The 21,567-nt window shown below is 35.4% G+C and overlaps 1 protein-coding gene across 3 annotated transcripts in view; it reads right to left on the bottom strand.

Moving 5' to 3' along the window:
• KIAA0825 (KIAA0825 ortholog) overlaps positions 1-21,567 on the bottom strand; it is a 217,365-nt gene that overhangs the window by 123,176 nt on the left and 72,622 nt on the right. For all 3 annotated transcript variants that reach the window (XM_074855629.1, XM_074855630.1, XM_074855631.1), the window contains 5 exons: positions 18,725-18,864; positions 9,289-9,477; positions 7,567-7,800; positions 5,484-5,892; positions 1,445-1,601 (listed from right to left, as the gene is read on the bottom strand). In XM_074855629.1, the coding sequence (XP_074711730.1) occupies positions 1,445-1,601; positions 5,484-5,892; positions 7,567-7,800; positions 9,289-9,477; positions 18,725-18,864 (1,129 nt within the window). The remainder of the gene's footprint in view (positions 1-1,444; positions 1,602-5,483; positions 5,893-7,566; positions 7,801-9,288; positions 9,478-18,724; positions 18,865-21,567) is intronic.

Genomic DNA, 21,567 nt, shown 5'->3' with positions numbered 1-21,567 from the left:
AGAAGTTACAGAATGGATTTTTGCAGCAATTTCTACAAGGCGAAACAACTCCAACGGGGGAGAAGGACAGAGTTCCGTGCTGGTACCTAATGGTCTGGCGGTCAGGGGAGTCAGTTTGCTTGTGGGAGATGCAGATTCAATTCCTGGGTCTAAACCAGGTAGAATAAAGATCTGAGCCCGTGTATCCTGTCCCCTAGGTGACTGCCCTAACTACTGGATTATATGCTATTTTCGGAGGTCTTGCTCATCATCTTTTCCTCACTCCGTTATACTTAAAGTAATCCTGAATGTGCTCCAGGTGAAAAGGTTTTGTTTGAACTGTATTACAGTAATAATTTTCACTTCACTTCCCGAACCATTTAATTGTTTGAGATGAAACTTGAAAAGATTCTGTATTGTATTAATATTAGGTTGCCATCTCGACATACATGCTTACATTGCTTCTAAGGCTTCCAAATGCAGATGCGTAAAGGTTGCTTTTAAGCCTATACTTAGGAACTAAACAGTTGATCTGATTTTCAGAAGCACAGTGCCAGCACTGAGCTGTTCTCTATTGCCTTCTTACAGACATAGCTGCCTAATCTTTGGGGCTTTTTTTTGCTATCAATTTTTTTTAAAAGAAAAATCTTGGCCTATGCCTATATTTGCATTATTTTGCATTTTATTATAAACACTTCTGTACACTTGCAATGATCTTAACAGCACCTGCTTATGCATTCAAGGAATAGTAATTTAGTAATTAAAGCTAATAAACACAACTTTCTTAATTAAGCTGTGTAGATCTGTGTTATCATACAATTTAAGCAAACCTGTGTTTATTTTAGTGTATAAAATCAAAATGCTTTTGGTAACTTGGGGCAATTTAGTACTGCCTTAGAAATAATGAGATAATTCTTTTACATTGCCCAAATTCCATGTGCAGCAAACAAATCTGAATTTGTTTACTGTAATTTCGAAAGCACTTTAACTGAACAGAATTATCTAGATTAAGTAAGGTTTTCATGTGGATGCATTTACTTCCTCTGTACAGCCGTAGGGTTTGTTTGGTTGGTTTTTAAATCAGGAGAATTGATTTACCACATTTAATTTTACTTCCTGTAACAGTCAATTTTTCAATAGCCTCGCGGATCTTTTTTTTAAATTTTTTTTTTCACTGTGTTCAAACTCCTAAAATGTATCTATGGTCTACAATATGAAGCTGAAGTTTATGAGCCATACTACTGTTTAAGTACATAAATAAAATCTACATTGTTTCCCATAAAGTAATCTTTTCTGTACAAATGCAGAAAAGCCTAAACTGAATGGATTCTATTACAATACAATATAGGATTTCATATTGACTTTAAGAAGCATTATCACCTCCTTGACTAACCCTTAGCTGCCAGCAGACGCTGCCTCAGGCCAGTACACACCTAATTGCTCGGTAAAAAGGCCGTTTCCCTACCTCATTGAGCCGGATGATGTGATAAATTTGCCTCAGGTACTCGCTGCCACCTGGTTTGTGGCAGATATCCAGGACCATCATGTTTATTTTCTGCTCAGTGAATCCAAGTGCAATACCTCCTTCCTCTAACGTTGCACCTTCTACTGTGACTGAGGCACTAGAATATAGAAAAGATACAAATATTCTTAAGTTAAACTTCTAAAAATTAGAATACTGACACGAAGTCAGCTAAAGCTACATGTCAAAAAAAACTTAAGATTTGGCTTGCACAAAACAAATTCTGCTGTACATACATCTCATAAGCCTTTACACAAATCATAATAAATGCTAAATATTTTTTTAATTATACAAATTTTAATTATTTTAGTCTGAAAGATGAAAAAATAAAACATTCTTTATGCGAAGGACATACAAGCAGCAAATATTTTTTTATTTTCTTTTCCACTAGAGAAGTATCTTTGCTACTAGAAATGGCATTTGCATTCGATCTTTGTACATTTTTCTTTGCCTGTCGCTGCACATATTAAAGCCTAATTAACATGTCAGAAAGGTAGCCATTACTCTAAGTATAGGTTAGAAGTTTTAAATTGAAGTCTTTTTCTTCCCACTGGTATGCTGGTAACCATTACAAAGGTACCTATTTGCCACTTGTTGCACTTTTCACCCTGTACTGTTCCTTGTTTTTTTCTTAAAAGTATTTGTGTGAAGCTGCTAGAAAAAAACCTGAAGGTTACAGGCCCAAATGACTTGAAAAATGTGCATTCAAAACTCTGGCCATTGTTAGATGGCTCTCTCTGCATACAAACGTAAGTTACCAGCTCCGTACTTGCTCAGGACTGCACACTGATAAAGAAAAAAATTAGTAATTCTTTTCCTCAAATATTAGCGCTGCAACACAGATATACGTCGGCACCTTGACACAAATATGTCAAAAACTTGAAAGGCCAACAGAATATTTTATCCATTCTACAGTCATCACCGGATCAATTTAAAATAAACCAAAGAAGCATTCTGAATTTAAAAAACCCCACCATTTTAATTTTTTTAGAAGTAAAACAAAAACCAAAATACTTTGGTAGACTCAGCTGTAAGTTGCAGTTTACTGTTGAAAGTGTGCCATGATTACAAAGTTAGTTCTGCTGAAAGTTGCTGTTTGACCTGCAGGCTCACTTAAATGCTACACAGCTGCTGGACATTAAAGCTGATATTGCTTCCACATGCAGCTTCAGAATGTCCTACAGAGCAAATAGTTTCAAAATATAAACTATAATTTTGTTCTTTGCTGAATGGAAGTAAGCGATACTCTGTTATTATGGTGTATTTTACAGAAAAGCTCCGAAGAAATTGATCTTTAAAATTAAAGCACACTTAAGGCCAATCTTTCGATGCCACATATAGACACAACCCGAATTTCTTGTCAAACTTCTTCACGACTGACATTGAAAAAGTTGAGGACCTCTGACAAAGGAGTGTATCAGTGTCAGCACCCAAATTGTATCCTTCCCTGTCCGTCACTGTGCAGGTGAAGCAGATGATTGGATTCAGTCAGTGCTATGATTAATGAGTTCCTCTCTGGATTTGGGACTGCCTATCAATCATGTCATTAGGAAGAATGTGCCCTGAAAGAGGCAGACCTCAGCCAAGGAATAACTGCATTCATCTTAATCTGTATATGCACCCAGCCAGCCAAGTCAGGGTCACCATGATGAAAAACAATAATCTTCAACTCGACAAATTACTTTGCAAAGACAGACATTTCTTTTCTTCTCGGGATGCGCGTTCTTCAGAATCTAACGTGACTGTTTACAGCTCTGGTGCTACCATAAAGTGAAGGTTATTTTAATGAATAGTAATGCTTCCAGGCAGTACACAAGACAGGGAATGCGTATGACTGCCACTTTCTGAACATTTCACGGAAGATTTTTTTTTTTAAATTTCCCTAAAAACTGAGTTAAATTTTGTATGCCACAATGGAAGAACCTATATAATATTTAGTCCTTTTATGTAGCTAGCAGTTCTGACAAGAATAACGTAATGCAAAAAATCAAGCTTGCAAAAATCCACTGCGCTTTGAAGATGTTTCCACAACTGTGTAGGTGAATCCCAAATAAATTTTTGAAGTTTATGGTTTTTATTTTCTTCCACACAGTATCTATTAGAAGCCTATAAACATTTATTAATATGAATATATATAAATGCGTGTGCATACAGTTACCCACAAAATCATTTAATTATGAAAAGGTTATACAGAACACAATTTTACACCAACTTAGATTTTCAAATATAATCATTCCTATTTCAAACAAATCACGTAAACATCACAAGTCTCCTTTTGAAAGATCTGCTTTCTGTTTAGTGATGTGACCGCTACTTAGTTTAATTGATATTTGAATTGCAACTTTAATATATTAGTTTTTTAATTTGCATTTATAATAATATTTTATCTCTACATTGCATATCTCAGCTATTTATTAAATAGATTTTTTTTCCCCAGAAATTGACTTGTGATATTTGAACATAAAATGGCAAAATAGTATTTATGCTAGACTTCTGTTGCAGAAATCACACTGAAGTCAGGGTTTCATAACTGCATCGTGTAACTACTCACTTGGAGAGCAGGTAACGCATTCTTTAGTTTCTTAAGCTTAAATTTAGGAGCCCTAGTCACAAACGAGTTCTCACTCTGGTTGACACTACACAGACAGAAAACATTTACCCACGTTCATTTCCCATAGTCTGATACCTGATGGATAATACAGCATTTTTGACGTGTGTTAGAAAAGAGTAGTATATTAATTTAAAATTCTCAGCTTCAGAAGAAGTGCAAATATTAAAGTTTTAGTTTTTAGAGGTTATCCACAATATTGTCTTACCCTGCATTTGTCATTTTAAAGAAACACCTATTCTCTCAGTGACATTAGAAACTGTATTATGGAACCATTCTGTTAAGTATCAATTTACACATTATCATTATGGGTTTTTTATTCTATGACTCTTTCAGTCACTGGCATCTGGCTTCAATCTTTTAATCACTGGATTAGAGCTTGTAAATTAGTATTAAATGGAAACGTAAAGATTACAAAGGTCAATGTCAATGAGCATTTGTGTGACACTATTACTGCTTAGTGCTACTCATGTTAACTGACTACTCGTAGAAACAGGATACTGTCCCTCAAAGCACTGCATGAAGTCTGCTCACTGATATCAGTGATTCCGACCTACAATCACTATATCCTTTGTTTATATGGAGAATTACTGTCAGGAGAGCAACGACTGCAACCTTCAAGAATACTCACTGAAAAAAAAAGCAATCTCATTTTCAGTAGTCAACAATTTAATTCAGTAAGTCATGTAACTCCAATAAATCTAATACTGGAAAGCGATGAATAGTATTTTTACAGAATGGTACACAACTTCAACATTAAAACAGAGTGGACTAGGACCACATCGACGTGTACACAACTCCTTGAAAAATCATTACAAGGATTTAAAACACTCGAACCTTAATGTCAAATCTGCAGGGAAGGCTGATATTTCCTCAGAAAGGCACAGCAGGGTACTCTCTTTGTCCTGTTTTGATATATCCTACTTGCCCTCAGGGTTTGTTATGTTTTAAAATGAAGTATGCTTACTTTTTAATCACAGATGAACACTGAAAGCTTTTCATAGTACTTCTTAATTTAATCACCGTAGCAAAATTAATTTATAAATATATTGTTGTGCCTTCTAGTCAGTGTACCCGTTCACATTCTGAAAGATACACCAACTAAATTGTCCACATTTTTGGATCATCATGAAAATACAAAATCTCTAAGTATTATGAAGATACTGTTCCGATGAAACAACCATGGTTTGCAGTTTCAACAATGCAATTAAGTTGCAAAAACATTCTACAAAGCCATCAATATAAAGAACTAATTTATTTTATATAAGATCACTGTGCATACATTTTTTTAAGTTGAACAATAGCCATAAACGTGCCAATAATCTAGTAAAATAAAAAACAAACCACAGCCCTGGAAAAATACTATGTACTTACCAGTCTGTGCTCAATTTTCTTGCCTTCAGCAACTGGCTTTGAATCCAGTTTGGTCTTTGCTGTTCAATGCTTTGTATAACCTTCTGGGTCACTTGCTTAGGACCACTTTTCTGTTTTCCCATAATACTTTCTAAGCACACACGAACTAAACTGAGTTTTTCTTTGCTCCATCTGTCAAGTGTTGCACCTGTTAAAAGTTCTGCAGTATTTCCATCCTCCAATATCCGACATATAATTACAATCAAGTTCCAGACAAGCAGACCAGCTTTCTTCAATTCAGCAAAGTTTCTTGACATTTTTCTCTCAGCCAGAAAAAAGAAGTACTTAATTGGGGGAGGCAAACATGCAATCACTGTAGGTAACTTGCTGATTACAATAGATACTGCCTGAGCTGCAAGCCTTGTGAAGCCTTAAAAAAAGAAAGAAAAGAAGATATGATTAACATTAACATTCTAGTTCTATCACAGCATGCTTCTGAATGTTGTATGATAATTTCTAACTTTCTTTTGTACTGAAAATGGGTAAAAAGCTTAAGTACTCAACACTGTAGCTTGACTTCTATTGTGCTTCCTCCATATAATCCCACAAAATCTAAACAATAACACGAATTAAAAACAGAGAATCTAGAAACTGTGGAATTCAAACTGTGACTGTTTTAACAATTAGTCCTGCTGTGCACAGTTATTACAGAATAAATGGAAAAGGCAACATCCAGGTGTTCTGAATGGTAAAAAAGTTGTCTTCAGAAGTGTAGTGTAATAATTTTTTAACTTCCTGACTGGGGACATTGCACTGTCTCAGCATATTACACACATTCATAATCTTTAGTTTTCTACCAATCACTTTCAAACTTACAGAACTTCAGTTTATCAACTTTCATATAAGCATGCACACTCGAGAGCACATACAAACATTCTGGGTATTAAAAGTAGCTATAGAAGTAACTACAGAAAATATGCTGCTCAAAACCCAAGACATATGTAAAATGAAAAAAACATACCAAAAGGTGATCCATAATACAGAGTCAAGATTTAAAAAAACACCAAAACAAACCAAGAAAACTCCTGACTCATTGCACCTGTATTCTCAACTTGTTTTTTTTTTTTAAAAAAAAAGGTCAGATCTGTTCTAGGTGTCACATAGCCAGTTTAATTCATCATTAAGTCTGAGCCTTACCTCTCAGCTTGCATATCAGTTCAGGCTTAGCGATAGCCTAAAATAGCCATACCAGTTCTAGATTAAAGTGAGATTGCAGTGAGCACACTGCTGCATAAATGTGTCTCAACATGCTGAAGAGAAGACATGAGGAAAAAGAATGGATTGATGCCCTGGCTTGCCCACAGTCTACATATTCAAAACTTCATGCCAGAATATACTAGAGTCATACTACTGTATTGAAAATAATCAGGGAGTATTTTGGTGGCAACAAATTGATGGCGAAATATTTCCAAAAGCTAGCCTTTTGAAAGGATGGAGGCTTTAGACACTACAGGATATGAAAGTATATACCAGAAATAGTCTTTACATCCATCACCTTCAAAACATCTCCTATTACATCTATTATTCCTCTTTCTTCAGCAACTGTTTCAACAACCAAGCAGTAGTGAATTCCATACCAGTTTCAGTGCTATTCAAACATAAATTGCTGTTGTAAAGTTGTGATGAATAAATCGTTATCATTTCAGAGAACATTTAAATTTAAACAGTCTTGACTGAAAAGATGATAACTAAGAGAAGAACTGGTTACAGCCAAGACAGGAACACAGACATTATGCTTTACTCTGCCTTGAATCCCACCTTACTACTGCCAGATGCTAAAAATGTTTTCAGTACTATTATCATCAGTACTACAACACTGATTATTTAAAAAGCTTGTTTGTGTGTGCATAGGTGTAAGCCTCAAGAAAGAGGTACTGAATTTTAACACTAAGTTCTTTAAAAAAACCACAGGATGCCTGCAAATTGTTTTGTTCATTGTCAAACTGCAATACTCATGAATTATAACTTAAATTTTGATATGTGCTCATTAAAAGGGTAACAAGCTTTTATGACAAATTTATAAAAGAGTATAAATTTCACCTACATTTCCCAGATTCTTTTCTCTTCATTTCCGGAGGAGTGTAATTCCATTCCTTTGGAACTGTCTTCAGTAAACTTTCAGGAACTATTTGCCTGTGCTGGTACGTTCCATAGTTTTGTGTTGCCTCCCATGAATGCATCAAAGAAATTATCTGCTTCACTATACCCTTGACTGAATTAATCAAAGTCAACTTCAAGCATCTGATAACCTCTGGCTCCGACTCACCACAACTGGAAGCTTCAGAAGGAAGAATTATTAAATATTCAGTAAGTGTAGTCATTTGTGTAAAACTGTTTCAGAAAGAAATGTTTCAGAATTCTTATGGAAAGAAAAGTAAAAACACGATTCACAGTAACTTAGACTTATTGGTCTGTTACAAATTAAAGAGAATGTAACACAAAACAATGTAGCATCTTGTACAGTACTGACAAAAAATACAATTTATTTCCTTCATCCTCATTTCTCCATTGATATATTTCTAAAAATCTAATCTAAGCTGACTGATGTCTTCCTTTTTATATGGAATACATTTAATTACTTGTTAGACATCAATGAGGCAAATGGATATACCCATTCTTTTCTATTTCCTTGTCTTGACAGTATTAATGAAGTTGTGTTTATTGGATACCCAAAGTGTTACACTAGAGAAGAGCAAAGGAAAAAAAGATATTTTGGAAACAAAAATGCATACAAATCATAGTCATCAACAGAGACATAGCATGTTATCAGAGATTGTATGTTGAAAATAGACCCTCCTAAATACAGTTATTGACATTACAACAAGTATCAATCTTCTCCACATTCTTAACACCACAGAGAATTGCAGTTTCCCCACTGCCATGGTGCAGCAGTTGCCAGGCAGGATGCTGCAGGGCGTATCAGAGATGTCTTTTGACGCGTTAGGGCCTTTGCTCATACTTTTGCTTGTCTGTACTTTTTGCTGATCGAAGTTTTATCCTTCTCTGCATGGCCTTTCTGGAAGCTTCCACGCAATATTTCTGTATTTTTCTTCCTCCTACACCTTAAAATTCCACTTTTTGCAATCTCATTTTTCTCTGAGGAATACCTGAGCACTTCCACCACCTTCTTTTCTATTTTGTGATATTCATAATTCTGTTTCCCCTTTTACATTTTCCCATTTTCTTCCTTCCTCTTCTTTTGAGCTTTCCTGCACTGTAGCCATCATTTGCAAGATCACCCTTCTAAACCTCCCCTCTACTTTCTGGTTGAATTCTGCTTTTCCTTGGGGGTTAGTTGCTCTAATTGCGAGGCACAGGATTAGGAGCCTGTCTGCCTGTTGACAGCAGAGTCTATATGCCCATCAGACTACGTCTCCCTCAGTAGGAGTCCTTCCTTTCCTTTTTTCACTCTCCTTCAATTGTTTCTTACTTTTAAATCGTGGCAAAGGTCTGGAGCTATTAAATGCACAGAGACAAAGAACCTGAACTGGTAGAGAGCTACAGAAACTATCTGCTGCCAGACTGCTGGTAGACAGTGAAGGAAATCAGACCCCTGGTCGACCACACCGCTCCACAACCTCCGCTTTCTTTAAAATTTTCACCACTCCCACCATGACCTGATTGCTCAAAACACTTCAATTATACTATAATTTTGAAGTACCATCATTTTGTCTTATTTATTAAGGTAAAAATAACACGGACTACATATCTGAAAACTAACAAGTTTTAACATCAGATTTTAAATACTTATTAATAAATTAAATACCTGACATATTGTATAAGCAATTCCACAAGTGCTCTTTTTCCATGTAGGTCTCAAAAGCAATGCCAAGGGATTTGGGTGACAACGTGCAGTAAGACAGTACTGTGAAGATTGCTTCAATCAGAGTAGGCTCTTTGTTATTTATCTGTTCTAGGAGAGAACTTTGTTCATCACAATTCAATACTTCATTTCCTTCAAAATAAACAAAAACATGGTTATAGTAATTTTCAAGTAATTCAAGTTCACAGTAATAGATAGTATTAATCAAAACAATCTGCAAACTGTATCTGAATAATATTTCAAACAATAATACTTACAGATACTGAAATCTGATCTTCCTCTGCATAATGATGTTTGACTGTCTTCCTGAATTATACGTAGCCATTAAAAAAAGAGACTCAAGCATGTTTACAAACTATGGAATATGCCTATTTAATTCAAAATGCACTCAGTATATAATTGGAACTTGATTATTTACTAAATATTAATCAGAAGTAAATTTAACTACTTCTGTAGAATTACAGTCAAAAAGTTACTACTGCTTAACTGCTCTTGCCAATATATTAGTCACATGAAATATGACTATTTAGTTATATAAAATAAAATAAAGTAGCAGCTGCATACTTCCCAAAATGGGCTGGCTTTGTTTTCCAGTATAAGATGAAATTGAGAAAAAATCAGTTCTGCAAAACAGATTCTCAGCCCTGCTAAGACAAATACCTATGTTCTTAAAAACAACTAGTGATTTTCACAGAGTTGAGTGGCAACAGCTTACATAACATGTTTCTAAATTTTTTTCATAATCATTATAAAACATTCTCCAAGCTGAAAGATAATGATGAGCTTAAACCTCTTTGAACCAATGCAACGCAATGGCTTTGAATTGTGCTAATGTCAAAGATCTCAGCTTCTCACATATTTGTGGAATATGCTTTTGATGTTAACAATCATAACAAATGACCAGAGCCAGAACCAATTAAACACTTTTAATTTAAATTTCTAGTTTGAAAAACTGAAAGTTTCTGTAAAACTGATTTAGATAAAATTATACTTGAAAATGTCATTTTTTATGCCAGTTTGGCTGCCCTTATCTTTAGCAACCTGTGCAGGAGAAAGATGGGAGAGACTAAATTTCTAGGCTGCATTTTTCTAGTGGTTCAAACAGCCTTCAAAATCTACCACGGTGGAAAATTGCTGCTTTCCACCCAGCTCTGAATGACTTGAGAATGTTGTAAAATTCAAAAATCTCATTTTACCCTCCTCTGAATTCCTACAATCTAATTCACACATTATTGTAAACCATTCAGTCTGGGTAGTGTGCAACCTTAATAGAAACAACCCATAGGATGTAGAAAGCTGAAAAACAAGATCAGTGATTTCATAACCAACAAGCTGTGGGTTTTCTTCCCAAGGCAGGAGACAGATCAGCAATAAGAATTTTTTTTAGTCAGCTTTTTTTTTCCTATGAGTTGAGTGAGCTGGCATATTTTGCTGAGACACCTTCCAATGCCAGATGCTTCTGAGTGAAGAATCAAACGGATTCTGCTAATTCACTCAAACCAGAGATATGTTGTCTAATATGGATATGACAAAGAAAGAACCAGGAAAGCAGAAAAAGCAGTTCAAAAAGAAAAGGCCAGAGGTATTCAAATTGTGAGATGGAAATTTGAATTGAACTTTGATTATATTACTGTAAATATTTTTAAAAATTAATTTTACCAAATTCTAGGCAGGAGGATTTGCTGAGATTTTAAACACCATGTAAACTGTCTTTGCAGAACATGATGGGAAACTGCTTTGTTTAAAGGGGCTTATGACTTGGAATGAAGCTTAAATTTGCTTTATGATTGTGCCACATGGAAAGTTTGAGTCACACCTTATTAATAACTTGTGTAATCAACTTAGTGATACCAATAAATTTAGATAAATGGAAAGGAGTATAAAAGAATTCTGTAGGGGTTTATATATATATATCTTCTTATAATTAGTGTCTAATACAAGTCTTGTGCTTTCAAAGACCTTCATGAACCCACTGGGAAACCATTCTGAGGCTAGACGTAACAAGGTGTGTAAGCTTTCACCAGCTTCTTCTTGTTTTACACTGTCCTGGTTTCAGTTGGAATAAAGTTAATTTTCTTCCTAGTAGCTGGTATGGTGGCGTGTTTGGATTTAGGTTGAGAAGAATGTTGGTAACACACTGATGTTTCAGTTGTTGCTCAGTGTACTTACACTAAGTCAGGGACTCTTCAGCTTCTCATGCTGTCCTGCCAGCGAGTGGGCTGGAGGTGCACAAGAAGTTGGGAGGGGACACAGACAGGACAGCTGACCCCAGCTGGCCAAAGGGGCATTCCCAACCATAGGATGTCATGTCCAGTATATAAACTGGGGGGAGTCGACAGAGGGACACCACAGCTCAGGCAGAGACTGGCTGGGCATCGCTCAGCGGGTGGTGAGCAACTGCATGGTGCATCACTTGTTTTGTATTATTATTATTATTATTATTATTGTTATTGTTATTGTTATTGTTATTATTATTATTATTATTGTTGTTATTATTATTATTATTATTATTCCCTTCCTTTTCTGTGCTATTAAACTGTCTATCTCAACCCACGACTTTTCCTTTTTTTTTCCCCAATTCTCTTCCCCATCTCACTGGGAGGGGAGTGAGTGAGCAGCTGCATAGTGTTTAATTGCCAGCTGGAGTTAAACCACGACAAACCCTGAAGTAAATGTTGCCCTTGTAAGAATATCTGACCCTTCAAAGCTCAGGTTGAAATGAGTTTTCTTACTGATAAACGGGCATGCATCATAGCTATCATAGAATAGTTTGGGTTGGAAGGGACCTTAAAGGATAATGTCAGTTGGTTGAAAGGTTTAGCTAGTTGATCAGTAAAGTTGGTTAAATATTGTGAATTAGGAGTCTACAGAAAGATATGTAGATTTCTCTTGCCTTAGAATTTTTCTTTAACGTTTATTAGCTCACCTGTCATAACATTAAATATTCATCTTAGTTTGAACTCCAGTGCAGCCTTCTTGTTAATCATCACATAAGAACAGTATTTATATGATAGGCATCCTACTTATTGCCCACTGATGCTTCCCTCTATATATTTCTCCTTTTCCCACTCGGTGCATTTGTATATCAAAAGCTAATCTGTGAAGGGAATCTAGAGCTCCTATAGGTAGCTCGAAGCAGATGCTTCTTTTTCATTTTAGTAGGACTTACATCCATACATAAATATGGCTATATACTTATCTTAGGTACCTGTTAAAGAAAATCTGCTATTTGTTATTTCCATATAGCATAATGTTCCATATGCACAGAGGATGCCAAAATATACACAACAAAATTAATATTATTAATAAATACCTTTATAAGAAAATTATGTGTCTAGTGAATAACAGCTATGCCCTAACCAGTCACGATGAATCGTTCTTCCCATGACAAAATAATGCACTTAACCTCTTGGGATAGTCCCATGTATTTTAAAAACATATCTTCAGAGAGGCAGACTTACAAGTGTAATTTATCCATATTTCTTTTTTACTGATAGAAATACCTCCCAGTAACTTGCTGACATTATCACACTCATCCAGCTCTTATCTGCTACTGGTTTAGCCATGAAATGAATCTTACTGAATTTAGAAAATCTTGTTATTGACTCTAGATTTCTCCTTCCCTAGTGAATCCTTACAAGACAGACAAGCTATAAACAGTTATGCTGTCTTTTTTGACCGAAAGAGGTAGTCAAAATTCAAATTTATACATGCTGTTTCATTTAGGAAGAGAAACTGAAGATGGAGCAAGTTATTTCTGATACAGTTCTTTTATTTGCAAAAAGCATAAAACTTCTGCTTTCTTTATAGTTTAAATCACAGCAGCTGATGAGGATATAAAGAATGCAAAAAGGATATATTTTATTTGTTTATAGAACCAAATCTTTCAGCAGGCACTCTGCACTACTTGCTTCTTTGCACTATATTCTCAGTGCTTCTTCTGTCACTGGCTTTTTTTCTATTCTTTTTCTGTATCTGTTCTGGTAGATCACTTTACTTGTCTCTCATAGAGTTGCTCCTCTCCAATGCAATCATTCTCCAGTCAGTCTTGACAGCTAGAATCTATTGTAACTTTGAATATGACTTTATTTTGGCAGAAGTCTATTATTTTAGTTTTTAATTCCAAAAAGAAATTTTAGATCCTATTACTTACATCCCGAATTGCTGATCTTAACCCTACCTATTTCAATTTAGTAAAACCCAAATAGTAATATCCCCTGTATTAGCTGCTACCCATCAATCTAATGAATCCTAGATTTGTGACAACTAAAAGCTCAACACAAGACAAAAAGACTTTAACAAACTTTGTATCACCTGTCCATAAATTATTAACGTATCAGCAAACTACTTCTGTGCCTATATATTTATATGTCACCAATCCCACAGTATTTTACTCTCATTCAACTCCCTTCAGAATTTTTTCTTCCCTAGACATTTTATTTCCAACTATCTGAGAAGAAGCTTCCATTAATGAATCCCTGGGTTAGCAGCCTCTGTGAAATCTATCTTACCCATGTCAAATAGAAAAAATCATTACTATCAGAATACCTCCAGCACTGATTTTATGGCATAGTATGCTGAAACTGTGGTATTCTGACAGCCAAAATTTGATGACGCAATATTGAATTTAGCCCTATGGCCTTTGTATTACTCCATGTATTGGGATCGATAATGAACAAGTTATCCTCTTAAAATGTATTCAATCTAGAGCTCTATGGTAGCAAGAAGTTCCTACCAGAAATGATTAGGTCTTTGAAAAGCTATCCATATGCCCATCTATCACAGCCACAGAGACTCTCACAGATATACCACAGAGACCATCTTCACACTTTGTCAAGAGAAGGTATGTGATTCCTAGCAGGGCTCTATTACAGCCCAAATGGAAATTCCTGTTCAATACTTCAGAAACTCTATAAAATCTGTTTACCATTTTCTTTAGCTTATCACTGGAAAGTCATCCAAAGGAACAGGATATCTGATTAAGGTCCCTTTTCTATTGATCTTCCAGCTAGAAGTACATCATGCCAGTAAACCCTTCTACCACTTTACCACATTGGCTATGCAGTTACAGTATCCAATAAGTTTACTGGTCAGATGGATATTTTGAGTAGATGCCACTTTTTAAGTAATTTCTAATCTTTTATCATTAGGCTACCACGATACAGTTTACTATCAAGAAGAAGCCAATAAAACTATCAGGTGTTCTGGAGTCTGTACTCCCAGGCCTCATCCTGGATGATCCAAAAATATCTGGAGGAGATAGCTATCTCTGCACAAGCATATAAATTCTCTCTCTAAGAGACTTGCTTGTGCGCTCCAAATGAGGACAGTGTTGCAGATCAACCCCCAACTTTTGTCAAAAAACCTGCAACACTATATTTCCCCAAAATTTTGTGTGTTTGAACCATGGGACTAGCACCGTTGCTAGTTCTTCCAGTTGCCTGGTAGACTGTGTCTCAGGATTATTAAATCCAAGGAGTTATTACAAGGAAGTACAAAACCAATGACATTCAAATATAAAAGTTTTAAATTGTGATACAGATTTAGCCAATGTCAGGATTTTAATGGAGATGGTAATTTATTTAAGAAATGTACATTTTCTTTTGTAGTAACTCACAAGTGTCACTGAAAGGTCAGTCTGATTTCTAAGTGAGGTCAGTTGGTAAAGTTATCACCTTTCACTGTTCTTTTAGGGTAATTTACAAAAAAATTAGAGCTATTTACCTTTAAATGCCTAAAATTTAATTCATTTAATTACTTTCACTTAAAGTTTAATTAGTGCTTAAAAATTACCTTAAAATGCTACATTATACATTGTGGCAGTTAAAGAGCTACTGCGCAAGGGGCAAAGAATTGGAGTGGGGGGGGAAAAAAAAATCTTTCCATCCTACAAATATATTTTCAAGTCATTTCTCTTGTCAGAAATCAGTTTATAAAAGTACAGTCTTGGAAAACACTCCATATCTAATAGTGTCTAGGCAGTTGGCTGATACTGTACCACACATTTTTATTTTCTCAGTGGAAATCCTCCCTTCTCCACCCTGCTTATGTGTGCAAGGTAAATTATCTCTTTCTGAAGCTACTCACATTTCTTTGGGTCCCATTTCAGATTTGCAGCCTTAAACTTATCACAGAATATTTGCAAATGTTACTATCAGTTCTTATTTCAGAGTTTTAGTGGGGACCAGGATATCATCTAGGTTTAACCGTACAGGCTACACAATACCCTCTTCCATTAGTCTCTCAAATATTCACTGTGCAAGCCAAAAACCTTAGGTGAAACTGCCAATGGCTTTGTCCTGCTATGAAAGCAGTTTTCCTCCAGTTTATCTCCACATGCCAATATTCACTTTAAAGTTGTGTGGAGAAAATGAAATTAAATCTCTGTAACAACTGGAGTCTCATGTATTCATTGTAACGAATAAGATTTTTTTAAAAAGGAATACATTGCTTTTTCTACTGTACATCATTAACTTGGTCCTACCATCTCTTCTTCTTAAACAAGAAGTATGTATGAGGCCCAAGGACTGAGTGAAGGCCTCAGATGTGCCTTGTTGACGATTTCTCAGTGACTTCTTTCTTATCTGCTATTGGTAAATGGCGACGTGTCTGTTGACGGACGAGGTTCCCTTTGGTATTAGTCCTGTGTTGGGCCAGTGTAATTCAACAAAGCTATTGATTTTTGCTTTATTATGCAAAGAATAACTCCTAGTTCCTGGAAATAAAGACTGTCAAATGAGAAGTCACAGGCCATTCCGCTGGCATGCTGTGCACTTAGAGCAAACCTAGCCGACATCCTCAGAGTTCACCTTCTCATCTCCCATTTTCATATCAGCATTTGCTGGATTCAATAACTCGTATTATGCAAGCACCACTTTCTTTATTCCTCTGTTATTTGTTGCTTGTCAAAATAATCCATTTCTGTTTCATATCCATGGGTGATAACGCAATTCTGGTAAAAAATTCCACCAAGCAAATTGCAAAGCAGTTTGTTTTGTCAGAAAATTAACACAGTACTAGTCACCTTCACTACTTCTCTCTGCAGAGGCACAGCAGAGGCCCTAGTCCCTTCACTCACTCAAGAAAATGTCTTAGAAGAAATTTTCTGAACATTGGACCTATGGAAAACAACTCCGGGATTATATTATACTGCAATTATCTGTAATTCAATATACCTATGTTTAAGTTATAGTTGTCCAATACACAAATCCAATTTTTCAACTATTTTTTCAAAGGTGCCTTTTAGGCAGTGGCTGTACTCACTGGAGACAAATAAGTTGTTCAGTTTTGGCTATCCTGACTCATTGCCTTTAGTATTTTTGATGTGATAACTTCATATTTGAGGAGCATTTTACTTTTTATGTACATTTCATCTATCATCTTGCACAAAAAATGACAGAACTCCAAATCTTGTCACCTCTCTGTCCAGATAGTCTATAGTTACATACATGGAGTTTCAATAGCTTCAACAAATATGATAACCTTCTTATAATATTTAGCAACACTAAATCATGCATACATGCATTCCCCCAAAATAGTCTTTCTACTGAGACAAGTTTGCCAATCCCAACAGCCCTCCCTACTATGACACGGAATATACATTATTTCTGACCTTCACCATGGTACAACCATACGAGAACGATGGGAGTGCAACTAAAATAAATGTGTTTGTGTGATGCCTACTGTTAAGTATCCCAGAGCATTGCTACAGTAGGAAAAAATGTTATCATGACCTAAAAACATCTACATATAGGCACCTCTTTATACAGAGTTTTTGCCTTCTGGCCTGGTTTTTAAAGGGAAAAGGAAAGAGAGTAAAATAAAGCAAAATGTGAGAAGGCTTCTCCTATTCAAAAAATTCTTCTAATGTAGCTAAATACCAGGGAGTTTTGTTATCACTAGGGCAAATCACTCAAAAACTATGGTATACTTAGCTTTTTATCTGTTTTCATGCATAATATTACACATTGCAAAATTTTACTGTTGATGAGTACATAATTATGTAAGCTTTTTATCCTACTGAACAGAAAAATCCCAAACTGTCATTGCTAGTACTAAGGTATAGCTTATTAGTCCAACTTTTCCTTGTGTTAATACATAACAGCTCACATAATAAAAAAATTCTAGCTTATATAGCATCAGAAAGCTGCTGTATTGGAGAAGGAATAAAGAATACAACCATTTTATCATTAGATAATTAACCCTACTGAAATGAATTTAGAAGCTATGGATCATCACAGGTTTCAACTTTATCTAAACCAAAAGTTTACTCATACCAATATTGTAATTACATTAATAAAATGTGTGTAAATAGCACATTTTCTAATTCAAAGTAGCATATATTTCCCTGAAGCTGAAGAGGTAGGTCAGTCAATAGATTAATACGTACTGTCACTTAATACCTGTGATAATTTAAGCAGCTAGTAAAATTCAATAGTGGATAACACCAGAGTAAGAACATGATCCTGAAAAAACATTTGTCAGTCTTTGTAAAAGATGACAGGTATTTGAATAGGGAAGTGGATGCAGTGCAGCTCTCAAAAGATGCTCGACAGAAGTGGAAGCAATGTTGTATCCCTGACAAATGTTAGACCACTTTAAAATGACAGAACTAAATTATGTTATATCCAATATTATGTGGACCTAATAGTTTTTTTGATAAGTAGGGAGAATTCTTTTGCTAAAGAAAGATAGAAACTGAGACGCTCATTCACTGTTACTGCAGAATTATGTCAAACAGGTGACTGTACCACGAGCTTTTCAACAATCTGATCATTCGATCCAAAAGCTATTAAAAGGAAAGATGTGATAAAGTTTGTTGCTTCAAACACAGTATTAGCAGAATGAAAAGAAAACCTTGCAGAACCATTCCTTCATTTGTTCTACCTTCATAATGGCATTAATGAGAGTATTAATGTGAGGAAGCATATAAATGCACTTCTAGAATGCCTACAGTGACAAACATATAATAACTTAAAAACGCAAGCTTTTCACTGTTGAAACATAATTTTGAAAGTGATCTTTCAGACTACTAATCCACACTTTTAAAAATCTGTGTAAAGCAGTTGTGGTATCAAGGCTCTGTTAAGTTCAAACTCGTTTTGACTCCTTTGCATTTACAATAGCAGCCTATTTTATCAAACTGCAGTCTGCTTTGAAACTATGAATATTCAGATTGACCGCTAAACATTCTCATTAAAAAAGTGATGATTTTTTTCTGTCTTTTTGCCCATTGAAGAAGTGTCCTACTGAAAACTGAATGGCTACTGATACCCCCAAGAAATCGTTGTCAGCCTTCCTTCACTATTTAAAAGCAGTTAAAAATGAACTTGTGTTTCTCACTGATATTCTTATAAGGACTGACAGTGTAAGTACTTACTTGAACTTCTCAGTAAAATTTTCACTAGGAGACAATCATGGTGTAGCAATGTTTCCAAAAGCAAGTTCAAATTACAGTATGGCTGGGATAAGAGCAGTTTCAGCTGACCTTGGGCTGCCATTTCTCTGGCTGATGGAGTCCTTTCAAAATGTAAGATAAAAACAGAATAATGTAGTTAATTTATCTATGAAATTAATATCCTTAAAGTGCAGATGTAATGCTAACTCCCTTAAATGTCAATTCCTCCCAGATTACTCTGAAAACGCTTTCATGCTTGCTTACTTTAAGGCAGCTCAGGGAAGGAATTACATTTAATCTCAACTAGCTAAAAGCAAATTAACATTTGGTAGTCTGCCAAAGTTATAACTGATACAAAGCAACCTCACTTATCTCTTTCATGGAACCATGTTTGCCTTGTTCTACCAGGCAAAAAGGGGTTTTTTTTGTGCTTGAATAAATTTAAGGCTATTATTCTTTAGTTCACTATTACATTAATTGTTTAGTAAGAGCTCTGAAGTGTCCTTGATGAAGTATATGAAGCTCTTAATTAAAAAACTAGAATGCTCAAAGGGGCTGCACGATTCCACATTAGGTCGACCAATTCTTACACGTCCTCAAAAATCCACCTGAAATATTAGACTGGTTGGGTAACTGCTTTGCCAGCTGGGAGAAGTGAGAAAGCATAATACAAATTCATTAGCCTTTAAGGCAACTGCAGTTTGTTTTCTGCTTGTGGTTTCTGTGTTCTGCAAAAGTTTAGGTTTCCAAACAAAAATATTCCAGGGCTTCCTCTGAACTCAGCCAATGACCTAACACCAACCGTTGAACTCACATTGGAGCAATTAGATTAAAAAAAAATTAAAGAAAATCTTGTCCTGCAAGATATTTATCGCCCATTGTATTTACTATTTTCTTCTTCTTGAAACATTTTTTAAAAATTTTCAAAACTGGGTTGTGGGTAATTTTTTTTCTTGAAAGCTCAATTTTTAATTATTTTGAAGGTTTTAAAATTAAATTTCAACAGATGTTTATCCATTGTATTTATTCATTTTGGCTAGAGGTTTATACAACAATAGGTGCTAACATTGAAAGTTTATGCACTGTGTATGTAAACTTTTACGCACATAAATTTTACACGCGCCAGTGTAAAAGCCACATATGCACCGACGCATTAGCTATGCAGGCATAAACATTATCTGCCAGTACACACACAGCACCCTCCGCATCAGTCAAAGCCTTCTTCATCAGGAGCTACATTTTCCTGTCGGAGAAGGATTTATGTGCCTCTGCACATATGCTTTACGTGCCATTTATGCACAACTGTTGGGCCAGAGCTAAAATGAGTTCACGTGGCTGTTCTAACGCAGGGGAACCCCTCTGCTACGTTGCACACTTCTATGACTGACTCAGGCAGGTGTGTCACTACCCAACCCTGCCTGGAGGCGCACGTGAAAAAAATCAGAGATGACTGCACAAAACCTTTGCTGTTCAGTCAAGGTTGCTATATAGACAATATACCTAATGGAAGTGAAAATGCCAGCTGAGACACTCCTCTAGTTGAGTCCCTCACATGCATGTTTGAATTTCTCTATCACCAAAAAAGCAGTATGCCACGTATCTTGCAGGGCAACCTTGAAGTAACCTAAGGAAACCTAAGCTTCCATAACCCCATTTCCCAGCAGGACCTTTACAACACGCTATTATGTCAAAACTTCACAGTTAATACTGTAATAGTAAAGGAGGATTTTATACGCCTCAGCTTTCGGGATTTTAACAGTAAAGCAAATACCTATGAGTTGATAAGCAATGTACGTGCCATGAAAACTTACGTACAGTTTTTGTTATTTTCATCTGGTACATGATATATAATCATTAATAATGTAGCACTGGCTCGACAATTATATTTTTGCATATAAGAATATACTGGATTCTAACAACATTTATAAAAAATGTACACTTAAATCTTGATAGAACTTGCAGCCAAAATAACTTTTCCATATTTAAACCACACATTGCATTCAAACTTCCAACATTAGGGCTTTGCATTCTTGATAGTATTATCTTAATTTCTGTGTGTTCAAGATTAGTTGTATATATCTACAAACTCTAATGCATGTTAAGAACTAATTAGCAGTTAGTTTAAATTAAAACAATTACTATATTCACACTAGAATTAGTGCTGTGGCTGAGAGCAAACTCAACACTTCTCTAATTCAGTTAAAATATATGGGCCAGTTTCATTTTGTTTCTCCCTTGAATGCCACATTATCATACCTAATAAGGTCACTCATTGTCTCCAAACTATAAGAAAAGGCACAAGTTTGGTCAATTAGATTTATGAAGGATAATATTTTAAATTACTTTAGAAATAGATGCCATTTTTAGAATATTTGAGTTGAAATAAAACTTGTCTGTCATTGACCAGATGGGAAGTTATCATGTTGTAATATACACCAGTTCTTGGCTCTTTAAGCCTCTTGCAAATTGAAATGTACAATGGTGTGACTCACTTGGAGGAAAAATAAAATATAGCAGACATTCCCTACAGCCATGAAGCTAGCACCAATAAATGCACTGAGAAGTTTTGTAACGTGCATATGGAGAGGCATATGTTCTCCCATCCTCGTAGCTCAGTACTAGTGAAAATAAGACTAGCCTCATAAAAAGTGACAAAAGGTGAAGTACATATAAATATCACACATATAAATGTTCAGTTTTGTACAGTAAAAGAAAAAAACCAGAACTCTGATTTGCAAATGGTAAGATTATAAACCCCAACGAAGCAAAGAATGAATTGCAATTACCACTAAAGGAACTGTAATACAAATTATCAGTAATTATTT

This window comes from Strix uralensis, chromosome Z (genome assembly GCF_047716275.1).
Source record: "Strix uralensis isolate ZFMK-TIS-50842 chromosome Z, bStrUra1, whole genome shotgun sequence".
Taxonomy (NCBI): Eukaryota; Metazoa; Chordata; class Aves; order Strigiformes; family Strigidae; genus Strix; species Strix uralensis.
Note: the sequence above shows the minus strand (reverse complement) of the source record. Positions and strands in the feature narration are given on the sequence as shown.